General features: G+C 37.3%; 1 protein-coding gene across 1 annotated transcript in view; it reads left to right on the plus strand.

Annotated features, from left to right (window-relative positions):
- The window catches only part of EYS (eyes shut homolog), a 1,792,869-nt gene that overhangs the window by 1,529,286 nt on the left and 244,968 nt on the right, over window positions 1–18,615 (plus strand). Inside the window, 3 exon segments of the mRNA XM_037844664.1 lie at window positions 6,956–7,055; window positions 17,258–17,308; window positions 17,310–17,479. Of these exon segments, the coding sequence (XP_037700592.1) occupies window positions 6,956–7,055; window positions 17,258–17,308; window positions 17,310–17,479 (321 nt within the window).

An 18,615-nucleotide genomic window follows, 5' to 3' on the forward strand; every position in this document is an offset into this window, starting at 1 on the left:
TGTATGTGGAATATGTGTAGGTTTTAGGGATAATATTCTTAAAACCCACATTCACCATCAGAGTGACTAGATCCAATTTAGAGCTATGAATTAACACCTTATAAATAAAGAAGATTTTCTACTGAAATTCCAAATGAAATGGCAACAGTGAATTTGGGCTTTGAGACATTCTTAATGTCTTTTTTCTACGTGAATTCTTAAATCCTTCTAAGAAATGTTCAAGAAACTCGGTGGTGTGTTGACAAATGTTTCAATAATTTCTCTGTGGAATTGGGAAGAGATGCATAGGATCAACTCCTCATGGAAGCTCCTCATCACGTTCTGACAGGTTAAAGCCAAACGTGGGGCCAAATAAATGGCGAAGTTCACTTTTTTAGTTGTAATGGTCATTGCATAAATGTTTTTCCTGGGTAAAAAAAAAAAAACAAGGAAATTTGCACCATCTATACCTTCGCAGGAGCTACCAGTAGATGTGAAATCTGTAGAACATGCTATGGGTCCAATTGCTCATGAACTGGAGAATAAAGTCAGAAGTAAAATCACAGTTCTTAGAAAATCTGACACCTCTTGAAGACCTGTTGAATATTCCCTTGACGACAGCTCTGGTTAATCAAGGGTGTAAACGAAGCTCCTGCTTCAGCAGTCCCCAGGAATCTTTGCAAGCCCTCTCTTTAATATCAGTGACTCCCAGGAAAATGGTTTGGTTTTCCCTGTAATTTATTATTAAGTATGTTTGGGCTATTTTGTTAGCCAGAGGGGAAACAAAATAAAATAATCTAAAACTAATGACTACCTCAAGACAATAATCCACAGACAGTCGTCGTGACAATCACTTATCAGAGGCCACAAAACACCTTGTACCAGCTGTTTGAATGGCCAGCCTGACCAACTCCTTGATGCCATAAACAAAAAAAGGATGTTTCAGGATTCTTTTGGTGTATTTACATTGCTTTTTTTTTTTGCAAAGGGTCTGACTGTGGCTTTTGTGCCTGATCCCTTTTTACACTGTTCTAACATTTAGATTTTGCAGAGTCACACTGACAACTGCAAGAAATACGGCTGTGTTGATAGGGCTGTATAAAACCATCCTACTCTTAAATAGCATTTTCCTAAATATGTTCCTCCAGCCATGACGATCACATTAGCTATATGAACTAGTAAGGAAAGCTGTATGTCTCTGGACAATTTCATCCATATTGCCTGATATGTAATCTTTTAAATATATTTTTCCGTATTTTCCTGTTACCAACAGGGAGCTAAAACAATCACATCATCAATTAGACACTAAGTCTGTCTTGGTGGGAACCAGATGCCTTTCAGTGCCTCCCTCTCTGCCGTATACCTTTACTGCCATCTGCTGATATTGGGTCTCTGGGCTGCAAGTTTCCCATCCCAGCTATTCTCAAACAGAGCTGTCACCTCAGCTGAAACCTTTGGCTGGACATGAGATCATAGCTGCTAGCATTTGAATTTAAATTCTCTCAGTCCTAAGCCTAGCCTACGAAAAGTTTTTATATGAAAATCCCAGGCTGGCATGTAATATGTATGCTATCCATTCACTTCAGAACAATAGATTTAATTCAGTAAACATTATGGTTAGTTATTACTGGTGAGAAATTAAATAATTATAAATTTGGAGATTCATTTAACCTATCTATATTACAAGTTATCACTGTAGAGAATTTATTTTTGCATTCATTTTTAAAGTGTAACTCAGGTAAAAAAAAAAAAAAAAAAAAAGACATAAACTCACTAGCAAAGTTGATTCCTATCCAAAATCTAAAATAAACAAAGCAGCATCAATGTTGGGTAATAGCCAAGCCTAGTGACAGGAAAAACAACATTTATGTTTTGCACCTGTGAAAGCATTCAGTATCATCATCAATTTTGTAATATTCTCTAGAAGCAGTTGGTGCTGTATAGTTTTGTTACTATTATATCATGGCTTCAAAACTCTATAGGTGCTGCAGTTATACAAGAAGCACGTTTGTGTACCTTGAGCACAGCACTGCTCTAGTCCTTTAAAGCATTTAATTTTATTGTGGTTTAATGTTAATGACTCATAGAATCCCCAGATTTGACAAATCAAACACAGCTACCTTAGGGGGAGGAAAAAAATCCATACTTCTTATCTCTTTGAATGGAAAACAAACCAGTTTACTTATGTACTTTTGAAATATGCCACTGAAAAAAAGTGAGACAGATGTATTGAACTGCCTTTAGCACAAAGCAAACCTGAGATGGAAAAAGCCAAAGAAATTAGTCCTTCCAAATTTAAAGCCTGCAAAATCATAAAGTCACCTCCAGATAACTTGTTTAATATTGCTTCAATCAGGCTCTCATAAAATAAAGATAACTCACTATTCACATGTCCCTTCAAAAGGCAAGGACTTAGTTTGATCTTTTATTGTTGTTTTCTTACTATAAGAAGAGAAAATGTGGGGTTTCTGGGCAAGAGGACTCTGTAATTTCACACTTTGATGCTACTCCTCAGTTATCAAACACGTATCAAAGATAGAGAAGATTTTTAAAAAAATAGACAACTAAAAACATAAAGTCAGGTTCAAAAACAGGATAAACATCTCCCTGGACAAGAAACAGAACAAATATGTGAAGCAGTGAAAGAGCCAATGCTGCTGCTCTGCTAAGATGCAGGTCTAGGAACAGCAGTGGAGGCCAGGAGCTTAACTTCTGGAGGGTAAAGGGAACTGAAACTGCTTACTATAGAATTCTTGTGAAAGATTTAAAAGATGATAGATAGATAGTTAGGTAGATAAATAGATAGACAGACACAGAGGAAAAGAGAGACTGCCATCTGGGATCTAATGTTTAGCAAGTTGCCAGCCGAGGAAGACAAGAGAATGCAGCCTAGTATCACAACCTGAACTGACCAGGCAGCCTCTGTTGGCTTTGTGAATGGCCCTGGGGATACCTTTGGTGTCATGGGACAGAACCACCAAATATACATTACCCACGATCCTGGTTTCGGTGCTCAGAGGATCAGGTAGGGTTCTCATTAGACATGTAGGGTTGGGTCAGAGGAAGAGAACAGGAAAAAGAGAGGAGGTAGAGGAAAAGAAAAACAAAAGTAACTTTCACTCAAAATGAGTCTGCATAGCACAATTTTACAACACATGACAACTCTGAATGCTGAGAAAGCAACTAAGCAAATCAATACATAAAACATAATCACTCTAGATAAAATAATTTTTATGGGAGATTCTGACAAAAAGCATTACAATGCAATCCATACAATTTTTAAGATGCTAGGAAGCATAAATGAGGGCATGAATAATTGTCAATTATAAAGAGAAATTATGTAAACAAAACAGGCATATATTAAACACAAAATAAATTTTGGAAATGATTAAACATCTTGAGAATAAGAAAATATTCATAGAAATTTGAAACTTAATAGATTGGATAAATCTAACCTGGAGACAGTTGAAGAAAAAATTGGTGTCTGGGAAGACAGAGAAATGAAGACATTGAAAAAATGAATACAAAGTTAAGAAACTTGCAGGCCAGTTTAATAAGCTTCAAAAAAAAACATCTAGTAGAAGTTCTAGAAACAGAGATTCTGATCATGTCAAAAATCAATATCTGAGGTGATTCAAATGAGAGTTTGCCAAAATTGAAGAAATATTCTTCAGATCAAAAGTACACTTGGAGCATTGGGAAGGAAAAACAGTGATTAATCCACACCTGGATGCATCATCACAGATAAAGAAAAGCTAGTAAAGTTGCCACAGAGAAAAGATAAGGTGACAAGGGAACAAAATTTAAACTGACATCTTCATAGCATTATATTGCAGAAAACAACCAGGAACTATGTTTAAAGTTCTAAAAGAAAAAAAAAAATCAATCTAAAATGTTATGCATAGTTAAACTGTTATTCAGAGGTAATATGAAATGTGATATGACTGTGAGTTTACTATCCACAGACCCTCAGTACAAGAACAATTGAAGATGCACTTAGCGAGAAGATAGATGTGCCTGGATGCAAAACATGGCATCCAGGAAACAACAGTGAGCACAGAATATTATTTTAAGAAAAGTGTTGGTAAATTATTTAATCCTTGATTTTTTAAAAACTGAACTTTATTTTAAAAGGTGAAATTGAAAAATAAAAATTATGTGTGTTCATTACCCAAAATTTGAAAAATACAAAAAAGCAAAAAAAAGGCAAATTAAAAATCAGTCACAATCCCAGCATGCAGCTATAGCCACTATTAATATTAATGAATGTACTTCTGGTATTATCTCTATATAGATACCACCTCATCCAAATTATCTTGATCTTTTTTTCTCTCTTACATGAACACCTTTCCATGACATTAACTATTATTCTGTAACTCCTACTTAAGGGTTTGACAGCATTTAGTTATATAAAGGTACTTGCTTTACTTAACCAATCCACTCTCCATTGTTTACATTTTTTAACAGCCCTTCCCTTGGCTTTGGGTACTTTGACATTCCAGTTTGGGCAGGGCCTTCTTAGCATTTATAAACTGTCTTTTCCTAGTCAGAAACTTTCTGCATATGTTGCTTAGCGTACCTACAAAACAAGACCTAAATAACAAGCATGTTAAGGACACTGAAAAAAAAAATGTGTTTCATCAAATTTTAGTCTTTAAAATAATATAGCTTGAGTATTTGGTTTTGAAGTTCTTTGCAAGTAACATTTCAACTTAGTTGTGTATTTTAAGTCCATAAAAATCTCTTTAGAGACCCCTGTCTAGTCAGCAAATAATTGCTTTAACTTGGATTTTAATATTGGCACTGGATGATTTATGTACATTAAAAAATGTGATCCTCACTAACCATTTATAAGCTAAGAATGATTATCTTCCTTCTGTGGATAATCATACTTCAGGGAAGAAAGATTAAGTGGTTTGAGTAAGATCATCCAGCCAGTCAATGGATTATCTCAAAATATGATCCTTGAGTCTTAAATCATTAGACTTCACTGGCCTCAGCAATACCTGAGAGGCATAAAGGATACCCATTTGGGATTTCCTCAAATGATTTGTGTGACATAATGCCTAATTTTTTATAGAGCACTTTTTGTTTCTTATGACAATTTAGTCTACAAGCAAATACAAGACATTATAAGAAGTGAATGTGATAATCTACATGTGGAAAAACTGGTGGAATTAGAGCATTATTTTTCAAAATAGCACACACAGTTAGTAGACAATCTAATCAACTATTTTGTTGAAGGGTCGAGGGAAGAAAAGGAGGAGGTAACAGAAAGTAAATAGAATAGAATGGCTTTTTCCTTTTGTAAAACAGAAATTATGTTAGATTTCAACAACATAAAATAAACATAAAGGATCATATTATTTGGTATGAAGGACATGCATTCCCTGAGAGCTACTCCCTCCGACTCCATTATAAAGCATCCTCCATGTCAGCTTGGCGTGTCAACCATGGTGGTTGAAGTACTTCATGCATCCCTGCTACTCGCGGTTCACACTAAAGGGAAACTCTACGGATTATTCCTAGAATCCAAGAATATTTAACATTTTCAACAGTGATCTAAAAATTCTCTTGGAAACTATGCTCAGTCTAAAAGATACAAATCCAGAAGGTAATAAAGTATAGAAAAATTGCTATGAATTAGAAGTGACCTCAGTACATTAGAGCTGAGGCCAAAAGAGCAGTGGAATCACTTATTGGAAGGATTATATCAGATTTGTATCTTGGAGGTAAGGGGAGAGAGAGAAGCTGCACAGATACAGGACTGCTGTGTCTTCTGCAGGGGGGTAGGAGAAAAGCAGGGTTCTCTTTGTTGGGCTTTTTTTCCATTGAACTTAATCTACAAAGTTATTAAAAATATATATATATTAGTATATTATTTAACCATTTGCTGTTTAATAAAACTGACTTTTTGTTTTAAAAATAGAATGACTAACTCCTCCCAGTTTGCTAGGGACTTTCCTGGTTTTGATACTAAAAATCCCTCATCCCAGACACCCCTCAGTCATGGCAAACTTGCATGACTGGTTAAAATTGAAAACTAAAAATTAGGTGTGTTCATTGCCCAAAGTTTAGAAAATACAAATAAGCAAAAAAGAGATTTAAAATCAATCACACTCCCAGCATGCAAGAGATAGCCACTGTTAATCTTATTGAATGCACTTCTAATATTCTCTATGGAATAGACTTCATGACCATGCAAGTTACTCTTATTACATATGGCAAAAGCCAGGGTATATTGTTTGAATATTGTCTCTTAAAATTCTAAACAAACTGTTTAAAGAGTATGCCAAGCACTTTAGTATGTGTACCTTTTCTCCTGATCGCATCACTCTATAAACTCTGATAAATTTTCAATTGTTCATCGACTATATTTGCTATTCACTCTACAAATTCCCTTACCCTTGCATGTTTCTTTATCTCTGAGATGCAGTACAAGGTGGTACATTCGCGGTATGCTTTCCAAGCTCTGATAACTGTATCACAGTGTAATCTCACTGCTTGGGGGTATGCAGCCTTTCATTTCTTATTCCATTTCTATTTCCTCTCTAGGGCAGGGAAGGAAAATTTCCACCCAGGAATTTAGCATGATTCAACATTAATGGTACTGGTTCGACAATCTCTTACGTGATTGACACCATATGTCAACCACGGTTAGTGCTTAAAATTTATCAATACCTACTTAGACACCTAAAGATCTTTTGGTTTTGTGGGGGATTTAACTTTCTGAAAGCATTTTGGGTCCTGATTTAAAGTCAGGAGGAGAGAAGGAAAATAAAATGCAGTGTTAGAAAAAGAAATATACCTTTTATGTATCCTAAAATGTTCACACTTGGTTACAGCTAGATTTCAGTATTACTAGGATCCAGAAAGTACCTCTCTCACTGAAGAAGTACTTACCATCCATGTGTGAAGTTAACTCTGTTCTAGCCAATAACACCTGCAGTAATGACCTCTCCTGTCTTACTTCTAGCTACACAATGTCAGTTGGAGTTGCTTGTACGATTGCAATGACCGCGGATAGAAATCCTTCTATTCAGAAAACAGACACGTCAGCACCCCAGGCCTCTCAGGTAGTTTCAGACGTTACTAATTGTGCCCATGGTATTTCAAATAAGTTTTTGTTGTTAAGCATTAACCATATTTCCTTATTGAACAGATTCCTTATAAACATTTTCAGCAAAACACCAGAAAATTCACCTCCAATGCTTTAAGTGTAATTAAATATATTCGGTGTTGCCTGTCACAATAAAAGTTTTATAAAATTTAATAAGAAATTGATGTTCCTGTCACTTTGTTTATAATATACTGTGTTTGATTTTTTTAAAAAAAGAAAAGACAGCTCAGAAATGGGGAAAGATTAACAAAATATAAGGTAGTACTTAAAAACTTGTTTTTATAGTACTTTTACTGCTCTGTTAAAAAGTCCATTCCATTGTCAGTTTTCCAGATTTGAATTGGCCAGGATATTTTTCTTAGAAACATCAAATGAAGCTGAGTTGAAAGTAGAGAAGATGCCTGTCCCCCCCAGAGACCAGACAATTTGCTGAATTCTTTTAATTTTAATAATGTAATTGGTTACATGCTCCTTGGTATGAGTTTATAGCAACACATTTGAGATAAAGAATTCTTGGTTCATTTGATCATCATGGAGAATTAATCTGTATAATTAGAACTCCAAAGTACTAATTTTGGTACACATTAAAGCTGGCAATGTGTACTACCCTAATGAATTGGAAATTTCATTTTATTTCCATTTTTTCTATGCTGTCTCTTGTTGAATGTATACAGGCGTACAAAAGAAGCACATAGGAACATCTAATATTTGTGTAAGGGAATTATTTTTCCAAATTGTATCCATATACATTATATCATTTGTCACTCACAAGAGCCCTCCAAAATCAGAATAATTACCCCCTTTTCTTTAGCTGAGTAAACTGATCATCAGACTTGTCCAAAATATCATAGTGATAAAGACGGTGACTTGACCTGAGGTTTTCTGATCCCTAATTCTTTGATTGTTTCTTTATAACATATGATCTCTCTACTACTCCTCATTTTCTGCTGCAGCAGAATCAAGATTTTTAGAGTGGATTGTTAGGGAAGGAATAAATTTTTTCATGTTAAAAAAAAAAAGTCATGCTAGAGCCCAACATAGCCAAATATTTAGATTCAAGACATAGATGACGAAAGTGGTGGAAAATACATGAAGTATGCATAGTTTTTTTTTTTTTTTGAAAATACAATGTAAAGCATTTACTGTGGTTACCTCCTTATAAACTGCTTATGGCCATCCATTTTCTTTATATTGAAAGTTCCATATTTCCTCATGAATAACACACAATGTGCTACTAACATAGACATTAATGAATCACATCTTTAATAAACAGAATTCAGCTCAGTAAATGTTTTTTTGTTGTTGAAAATGATAAACAGGTCTTGTATTTGTTCCTTCTCCTACAAAAGCAGTCACCTTGCCCTGATCAGTGCTTGGCAAACACCCCAAGTAATATGTACACCCACACAGAGACTAACACACGGGAATCAAATTCTATAGTTTAAATTGAATGGAATTTGGATAATTTTAGGATAGTGAAGAAAGCGTGCATTCGTGATTGCTAGGAGACTCCCTAAAGCTTCAGTGGCAGTTCTCTGCTGGCCCTGTAGACCCCGGCACATGCTTTTACAGCTCTCTGCCTCTTTATGTTCAGCAAACTCAAGTGCTCACAGACAGAGTGAATCACATTTGCCTTCTAACTGAGCCCCACAGCTCAGCCCAGTCATCCTTCTGGAGGCTGTATGTGGTGGAAGTCTATCAGCCTAAACCCAGCTCATGAGTTATGGTGCAACACATAACCTCCTGGGGCCGACCTATGTGACTCAGACCCTTTCCCAACCAAGGTAAATCCTTGCAGGATCTCATCTGAAGGACATGTAGGATGATTTCCAGTTATCGCTGTGAATTTCACCTTTGGCTGCTCCCTTTATTTTCTGTTACTGTGGTGAGAGGATGGTGGAGTTTGAGGAATAAAGCATATAAACAACAAAGATTTTGTGAAGCTGAAGCCATTTAATTTTTTTTTTAATTCATATCTACTGAGATACATCCACATACCACGCAGTCACACAAAACAAAGCGTACACTCAACTGTTCACAGCGCCACCATATAGCCACACATCCATCACCAAGATTAACCCTTGATGTTTTCATCACCACACACACAAAAACAATAAGAATAAAAATCAAAGTGAAAAAGAACAACCAAAGTAAAAAAGAACACTGGGTGCCCTCTTTCTTCCTTTTTCTTTTTTTTTTTTTACTTCCCCCACCTCTCCACTCATCCATCCAGAAACGAGACAAAGGGGAGTGCGGTCCACATGGCCCTCCCAATCACACTGTCACCCCTCATGAGCCACACCTCTACACAATCGCCCTCAAGACCCATGGGCTCTGGGCTGCAGTTTGATAGCTCCAGGCATTCACCACTAGCCACTCTAACTCACCAGAACCCAAAAAGGGTTGTCTATATTGTGCGTAAGAGTGCCCACCAGAGTGACCTCTCGGCTCCCTTTGGAATCTCCCTGCCACTGAAGCTTATTTCATTTCCTTTCACATCCCCCTTTTGGTCAAAAAGATGTTCTCCATCCCACGATGCCAGGTCTAGATTCCTCCCCAGGAGCCACACCCCAGGTTGCCAGGGGGATTCACTCTCCTGGGTGTCAGATCCCACATAAGGTGGAGGGCAGTGACCCTACCTGCCAAGTTGGCTCAGCCAGAGAGAGAGGGCCACATCTGAGCAACAAAGAGGCAAACAGGAGGACGCTCCTAGGCACAGTTATAGAGAGGCCTAGTCTTTCCTTTGCAGCAATAGTCTTCCCAAGGGCAAGTCCCATGGTAGAGGGCTCAGCCCATCAAGACATCAGTCCCCTATGTCCATGAGTACATCAGCAACCATTGAGGTGGGGGAACCCAATACCCCTGCATTCTCCACCAGCTCCTCAAGGGGCTTTGCTTATTTTTTCATTGTTTTTTTTTTTTTTTTAATTAACTCTTTTTTTTTTAAAATCAGCTATAACAAAAAAAGAAAAAATTAAAAGAAACATTTCAAACAAACCATAACAAGGGAGTCCAACATGTTCCTACTCTACCCCAAGAAAATAACCTAATATAGCAACATTTCTGTGAACTTGTTCCGACCATACCCATCAGAAATTAACAGACCATAGTCACTCCTGGGCATTTCCAGAATGTTAAATTTACCCATGATAGCTCATCTGTTCTATTGGGTTATTGTTCCCCCTTCATTAATTGCTCTCTATCGCTAGCTCCCCTACATTCTACATTACAAACCATTTATTTTAGGAGTGTGCTGTTTAACCTCCAGGTGTTTGTGAATTTTCTAAGTCTCTGATGGTTATTGACTTCTAATGTATTCCATTGTGCTTTGAATAATTTCAATTTTTTTAAATTTACTGAGGCTTGTTTTATGTCCCAGCATATGGTCTATTCTGGAGAAAGTTCCGTGATCACTAGAGAAGAATGTGTATCCTGGTGATTTGGGATGTAATGTTCTATGTATGTCTGTTAAATCAAATTCATTTATCTGATTGTTTAGATTTTCAATTTCCTTATTGGTCTTCTGTGTGGTTCATCTATCTATAGGAGAGAGTGATGTGTTGAAGTCTCCCACAATTACTGTGGAAACATCCATTGCTTCCTTCAGTTTGCAAGTGTTTGTCTCATGTATTTTGTGGCACAATGATTGGGTGCATAAACATTTATGATTGTTATTTCTTCTTGTTGAATTGCCCCTTTGATTAGTATGTAGTGGCCTTCTTTGTCTCTCATAACATCCTTGCATTTAAAGTCTATTTTATCTGAGATTAATATTGCTACTCCTGCTTTCTTTTGGCTGTAGCTTGCATGAAATATTTCTTCCATCCTTTCACTTTCAATCTCTTTGTGTCTCTGTGTCTAAGATGAGTCTCTTGTATGCAACATATTGATGGTTCATACTTTTTGATCCATTTGCCAATCTATATCCTTTAATTGGGGAGTTTAATCCATTTACATTCAATATTATTACTGTGAAGGCATTTCTTAAATCAGCCATCCTATTCTTTGGTTTATGTTTGTCATATATATTTTTTCCCACTCTCTCTTGTTGCCCTTTAATGAACCAGTATTGAATCTCTTTAGTACTGAACCTTTCTCCATAGCTCTCTCTCCTTTCTTTGTTTCTCTGTCTGTAGGGCTCTCTTTAGTATCTGAAGTAGAGTAGGTCTTTTATTAGCAAAATCTCTCAGCATTTGTTTGTCTGTGAAAATTTAAGCTCTCCCTCAAATCTGAAGGGGAGCTTTGCTGGATAAAGTATTCTTGGTTGGAAATTTTTCTCTCAGAATTTTAAATATGTCATGCCACTGCCTTCTCACCTCCATGATGGCCACTAAGTAGTCACTACTTAGTCTTATGTTGTTTCCTTTGTATGTGGTGAATTGCTTTTCTCTTGCTGCTTTCAGAACTTGCTCCTACTCTTCAGTATTTTACAGTCTGATCAGAATATGTCTTGGAGTGGGTTTATTTGGATTTATTCTATTTGGAGTTCGCTGGGCATTTATGCTTTGTGTATTTATATTGTGTAAAAGGTTTGGGAAGTTTACCCCAACAATTTCTTTGAATAGTCTTCCTAGACCTTTACCCTTCTCTTCCCCTTCTGGGACATCAATGAGTCTTATATTTGGACATTTTAGTTTATCTATCATATCCCTGAAGTCTATTTTGATTTTTTCGATTTTTTTCCCCATTCTTTCTTTTGTTCTTCCATTTTCCATTCTGTGGCTCTTGAGGTCACTGATTCATTTTTCAGCTTCCTCTAGTCTTGTACTGTGAGTATCCAGTATCTTTTTAATTTGGTCAACAGTTTTTTTTTTTATTTCCATAAGATCATCTATTTTTTTTTTATTTACTCTTGCAATTTCTTCTTTATGCTCTTCTGGGGTCTTCTTCATGTCCTTTATATCCTGTGCCATGCTCTTCTTCATGTCCTTTATATCCTGTGCCATGCTCTCATTGTTTGTCTTTAGTTCTTTGATTAATTGCTCCAAGTACTGAATCTCCTCTGATCTTTTGGTTTGGGTGTTTGGGTTTGGGTTATCCGTATCATCTGGTTTTTTCATATGCTTTAAAATTTTCTGTTGTTTTTGGCTTCTTGGCATTTGCTTTACTTGATAGGGTTCTTTTAGGATATGTAGGACTATTCAAAGACTTATCTCTAATTTGTCAGATCTACAGCTTGATGGAGTACGCTTTCTCTAACTAACCAGCTGATGGCATCCGTGAGTCACCTATTCCCCTCAAGTCAGTTCTCCCCAACTTTGTCTTTGTGGTGTGTAGGGGTCTGATTCTTATGGGGTCCAATTGGTGCACCAAGTTTGGATGTGTTTTTGGTGCTGTCCACCCTGAATGTGGGCCATGTGTCTGAGGAGTTAGGGAGGGAGAACAACTTTAATAATAAAACATTCCAGGTGTTCCTGGAGATTTAAGGCTGTTGCAAGAGTCTGAACCTTCATTTCAGTCTCACCACAGACTGTCTTTGCCGCTGACCCACAAGTCCTTGGTATTGGAGTATGTTCCCTGGGATTTCTGAGTGGGTCCCTCTTCCAAGCCATGCCCTTCTAGGGCCTCTGCTGAGGGAAGGTTGTGCTATGTCACAAGAGCGCACCATCTCTCAAGGGAAGTTCTGGGCTGCCGGGGTGTGTAGGTGCATTCCCAGACTGCTGTAAGGATGGCTGTATGGGGTGTGTTAATTTCCCCCTTTTCGCACAGCTTTGCCTTCCCAGCTCCAGGACAATTAGCTGTGGGTGCGCGAAAGGCTATTGTTCACGCCCGATATTGTGGCATGTGCGCATGTTGCTGGAAACACTACCCGTCACACTGGGTTTTTTGGCGCAGCTCTGGGCTGTGGCTGTGGTGCCAGGCAGGGGTGTTCCCAGCCTGCCAGAAGATGGCTGCAAGGGGTGTGGTTATTTTCCCCTTTTGGCTCACCACTGCCTTCCTTGCTCTGAGACAATTAGCAGTGGGCATGCAAAAGGCTATCTCCCATGCCAGATATTGAGGCATTCACACTGCCCGTTCCTGCCACACTTCCCTGTGTGGTTCTCACTGCCATATCTGCAGCCACTTTTGGGATTTTTAAAAAAGAACTAGTCCATGTCCAAATGCCAACCCATAGTTGCCCCACACCGCAGCATGGCTGCCAGATATTCAGCAGGCTTACTCACTCATTTCAGAATGCAGACTCCTGATTTCACCAAGTGCATGGTCCCTGTGAATTTAGCAGACCTCGTCCAGCTGGTGCATCGCTGGAACTGGTGTTCTGGGTCACTTTCTGGCTTTTATCTAGTATTTTTCATGGAGGTGATTGTGGCAACCCATGGACTGAGCAAAACAGGCCTGCAGATCTTTGGTGCACAGCAGTCTGCATGACCTAGGCAGCTAAATATTTAACCTATTGTCTTTCTAAGCCAGTAAAGAAAAAAAGGGTAAATTGACCTTAAATGTAACTTTATGCAAGCAGGCAGGAAGTGAGAGGCTCTTAGTCTCACAAAAAGGGCAAAATGTAATTGTTCAAGTGTTATTCTAGTCCTTCCTGCACCACCCCCCAGGTCAGAGTAAACTGTTCCTGTATCTATGCTCCCCCCACCCTTGGGAGGGCCTTTGTCTTAAACACATATAAAAGGCTTTCTGTCCTCTTTGCATCGCTCGGTCATCTTCCCTGCGAACGCAATGCCTCCCCAGCCTGAGAGGGCTGTCATGATCCCTCCATGACTTCTCACCCTGTAAGTAAGCCCTGAATAAAAGTTCATGTATCAGAAAATGCTCATTGTCTTCTTTGGCCTTTGGACTGGCATGGCTCTCTTGGGCTGCGACAGTGAGTTTTTGCCCTGTCTCTCCTAGCCACCATCTTAGGTTCTCCTCTGAAGCCATTTAATTTTAACAGTCATGGGCTTTGTGTATCAAAAAAACTTTCTAGCCCTGCCTCTGCTCATTATAATCTAGTAGGGATTGTTAAGACTATTAAAAGTGTCATTATATATAAAATGGTACGTTTCTGTTTATAAACCCACAACAAAGCCAGACCAAAACAAAGGAGATTAAACCTTAAAAGTAATATTATAAATTAGGTAAAAGACAAACACCCAAAGTATCAACATGGAGAATATTCTTTTGGGGAGAGAAGCATAGTGCATAGAGCACTATGTCCCAGATACTTTTCATGTTTTAACTCATTTAAGTCTTACAAAAAAAAAAAACCTATGATGTAAATACTATTATTATCTCCAAATACAGAGGAGGGAAATTAAGGCACAGAAAGGTCGGGTTTCTTGCTCAAGCTCACACAGCTATTCTGGCTTTCAAACCCAGAAAGTTTGGCTTGAGAACCATAATTTTTACCTAAACAAGTGCTGCTTTGCAATATTTTATTTTGGTCTTTTTTCTTACCCATTCTATTACAAATATTATCTCTTTCATGTAATTCCCTTTGCTTTATGCTGTTATTTTCAAACTATTTAATTTAATGCAGGACAAAAAAGAAATAGAGCAGCTTCTTATTCCCCCCCCCTTTTTTTTTACAAGTTTCCTTCCTCTTTGCCCATCTTCTTATTTTATGCTCTCATATTATAAAAGATCAATTATATTCTTCCTCTAAAGAGAAACTCTGAGAGGAAAGAGAGTATTCATTTCACTCTTGTCAGATGTGGAAACCTTTTCTGTCAGTTCCCATTCGTATTTTTCATTATCCTGATGATTCCTCCTTGATTGTCCATGTCTGTTCTCTGTGGTTTTATCTTGTAAGATCATATCTTGATGTCAGACTCTATTCTCCATAGTCTGATTCACAGGGAGTTATTAGAAAAGACTTATTTTAAAGACCTGTCTCCTTAGGAATGATTATACACACAAAATGCAGCTCTTGGGTAATTGAGAGTCTGGGGAAAGAGGAAGTCAACCATTTTAATGGTTATCTATGTGCAGTCAATAGCAGCTGCTGCTTTAGCCATTTCAGATATCCAGCTAAGCTTGGGCCTCAAATCAGAAGAAATATAAGAGTCATCTATTTCCATTGTTTGGGTGTTTTTTAATTGTCTAATAAATCATAGGTAGCTCCATAAACTTTCCCTTAGATCTGCCTACTGCCAAAAAGAGAGGAGGGTATTTTTCGATCCTCTATCAGTTTTGTGCTAAAACAGCACACATGTCAAAGCAGATAGGTTTGCTGCTGCAGATATATGATCAATACACAAAAATGCCAGCTATCCTCCTTTAAAGGAAGTCATGGCCCTGGATTTGCTGAATCTGCAGGTTCCTGATAGATGCCAGATTACTATTAACAGTGGGTCACTTGTCTTAGCTGGCAGAAGAGCTCTGCTAATAGTTCGTTAGGGTGATCAATATAAACTGACTTAGCACATGAGAAATAAAGTGTCTGAAAACAAATAGGCATGCTCCTGTGCTTTATGAGGGTTCTATTGATATACCTGGGAACTTTTAGTTATCCTTACATCCCACTACACCAAAAGTTAGTCACCCTCTGGGACTAAGTTATGAAGTTCTCAGAATAAAAAAAAATAATAAAGTTTAAGAAATATACTTTGGAGCAGAGCCTGAGTCATTAAAAGAGAACAAGCACTCAAATACCAAGTTAGTGTGACCTGTTATGGGTCATGAAGATGCTTTGATATTCCAAGAGTTGAACATGTTTCTGTTATCCAAAAGCATATTCACATCAAACCAGTACATATTATCATAAATATTAAATAACATTTCTGGGCATCTCCCACCCTCCCAACTTAACTATTTGGCTCTAGTTTTTGAAATATTGCAATGATTTTTGTTTGTTTGTTTGTTTGTTTTGCATCCATAATGACAATTTAAATTCTTTTTTAATGTCAGCTTGTTGTATGTGTGTTTTGGGATTGGGGACATCAGCATCCAAACCCACACAAATGCTGCTTCATCTACCTGTCATATGCCTAACAGCCCTGAAGAGTATGGACTCGTTAGCAGTCAATCCAGACTTCAATAGTAGCTCACATATTCCTGTTGATGGGAGTGGCATTTAATGTACATATAAATTATGAGAACTCAGTTACATAGGTTGCTGAAGGGTGGAAAGGAAAGATTAAGTAGCATTTAAATTCATGCAAGTGATTTTATCATCATTCTAGTCACTGAGTATAAGCTTGCATGAGATGTGAGCTGTGAATTTGCTCTTCTCTCAATTGCTATCCGTTCCTTCTTGCCTCTCTCAGTGGTCCATTTTGCCACATGCAAAGTGGTTCTAGAGCTTTTTTACAATATGACCCTAAATGTCAGTTTCATCTGGTGCTGAACAGACAAAACAGCAATCTATTCCAAAGCTGGAGGAAGAGTATTGCTATGTTGGAGTTATTGGGAGGTAGCACATTGCTCTTCAATGTGATGCCTGAGGGACATCCAAGGACAATTTAGATCCTGTAAAATGTTCATTTTATACCCAGAACTAACTCCCATGTAAGAAGTGGTTCTGATGTAGTGTCCAAATGAAGATAGATCAAGGACCCACTTTTACACAGGGAGTCCCTTTATTCTACTAATTGTGTATAAATGGGTTGGTTGACTTTGAGATGTTCCAGCTTCTTAACATCTTCTCAAAACATGAACCTCCCTTGAGCTAGTTTTGGGGATAAAGGGTAAATAAAGGGACTAACTATAATCTAAGCTAAATTATACTTCAAATGTATGTTTGTTTTCATCTTTTGGAAGAAACTGAATAAAGGTTAAAATAAAAAAAAAAGTTAACATTTCCAATATGCAACTACCATAAATTTGCTCCTATTTTAGGATAGTTGAAGTACAGTATAATTAATTAACATGAGTTCATTTTCTTTATGAGTTATAGATGTGGTAATGTTCACATTGAAATGTAAACACTTGAATTCAAAGACACATTTCAAAGTAATCAGTCAGCAAATTTTGTTGAAGGTCCATTTTTTTGTACAAAATTATATTAACTATTGTGAGACCAAAAACAAAAAAGTAAAACAAGGGCCCTTTTCTAAAGTCACTTATCCTACCACTCAGTAGAGGTTACAAAACTAGCCAACAATTGTGACTGTTTTACACAGAAAGACAAATTAAAACTTGCAATTATTGAACAAAGCATTCTAGGTCTTTCCCATGTACTCTAACACCACCTTATAATAAAAGTTTTTGTTGTTACTTTTCTTACAGGTATATTTTGAATCAATGTTCCTTGGCCATATCCCTGCAAACATTAAGATTCCATAAGGATGCGGGTCATATCTGTGGGTTCAGAGGCTGTATTCAAGAGCTACAAGGGAACAACAAAGAATTATTCATCATTGATGAAGCACTCCGTGGAAATAGTATTGAAAACTGCCACATTCCTGTGTGTGCTCATGATCCATGTAACAACAACAACACGTGCACCAGGTCAGTATCTGCCTCCTGATCTCCAACCTATATTACATGACTCTAAATACTTAAAGCAACAACATCAACAGCAATGTTATCTGGATGATGGAAAAGAAAGGGTTAGAACCCCCAAGCGTCTCCTGGGTGACACTCCCAATGTGGAGGATACTTGTTTGTTAAGGGAAATTTATATATCGTGGCTCTAGTGAAAGAGGTTCCCAACCTCTGAAATCAACTAGGTAACTAGGTCTGATTTTTGGTAATTTCAAAAGGTTTCAAGTTTAAGCTTACCCAGGTATTTCTGATTTTTAGAAACATGAATGAATGGCTACTATTTGTTGATAATGGTTGATATAGTTGTTGGTTTTGATGCAGTTATTTCTTTGTTTTGTTTTTGCTTCATCTTCAAAACAAGATCTGATGAGGTCTCTGAGGTTAGAGACGGAGATGAAAACACCTATTTCTATTTCTTCTTTTTATTTGCAGTCCTGTATGTCTTTTTCCTCCTTGAAGTAAAGATTCATTGTGCTTATAACTTAAGAAGATCTTAATTAAAATTACATTATGCTCCACTGAAATGACTTAAATGAATCAACCCTGAGGGGGTCTTACTTGGACTGTTTGGAACATTATTCCCAAGTTTCTTCAATCCTCTGAGAAATCTTTATTTCAGAACTGCAAATTATGACAGAATGGAAGTTGAAACATGTACAGATTTATTAATAAAAATTCAAATCAAGTAAAACCAAATCTCCCAGGAAATGTGTAATTTTTAAAAAATATCTTAATTAATTCACCTCAGTGTCTCCAAGGGGCAAACATCAAGTAGTTAATGACCTCATAAAAGTAAACAAGTATACACAAAATGTAGAAAAGAGAGTATCTATCAGTAAAGCAGAATATGAAACGGCAGGCCTAAACGGAAGAAAAAGAGTGAAAGAGAACTAAATGAAAAAGACAAGAACAGAGCAATGGACAGGTATGATAAAGTCAAGGTGATATATTTACCGGACAATCACAGGCTGACAGTAATAAATTTGAAGAAAAAGCATGGTTTGTTGGAAAAGGGACAGATCAGCTCTCAGAATGTCCAAAAGTTTGCTTCACCTCTGCTTCTGAACAATGTCTAAGTCTGTTCCTTGATTTACATATTT

Source organism: Choloepus didactylus, chromosome 7 (assembly GCF_015220235.1).
Source record: "Choloepus didactylus isolate mChoDid1 chromosome 7, mChoDid1.pri, whole genome shotgun sequence".
Classification (NCBI taxonomy): Eukaryota; Metazoa; Chordata; class Mammalia; order Pilosa; family Megalonychidae; genus Choloepus; species Choloepus didactylus.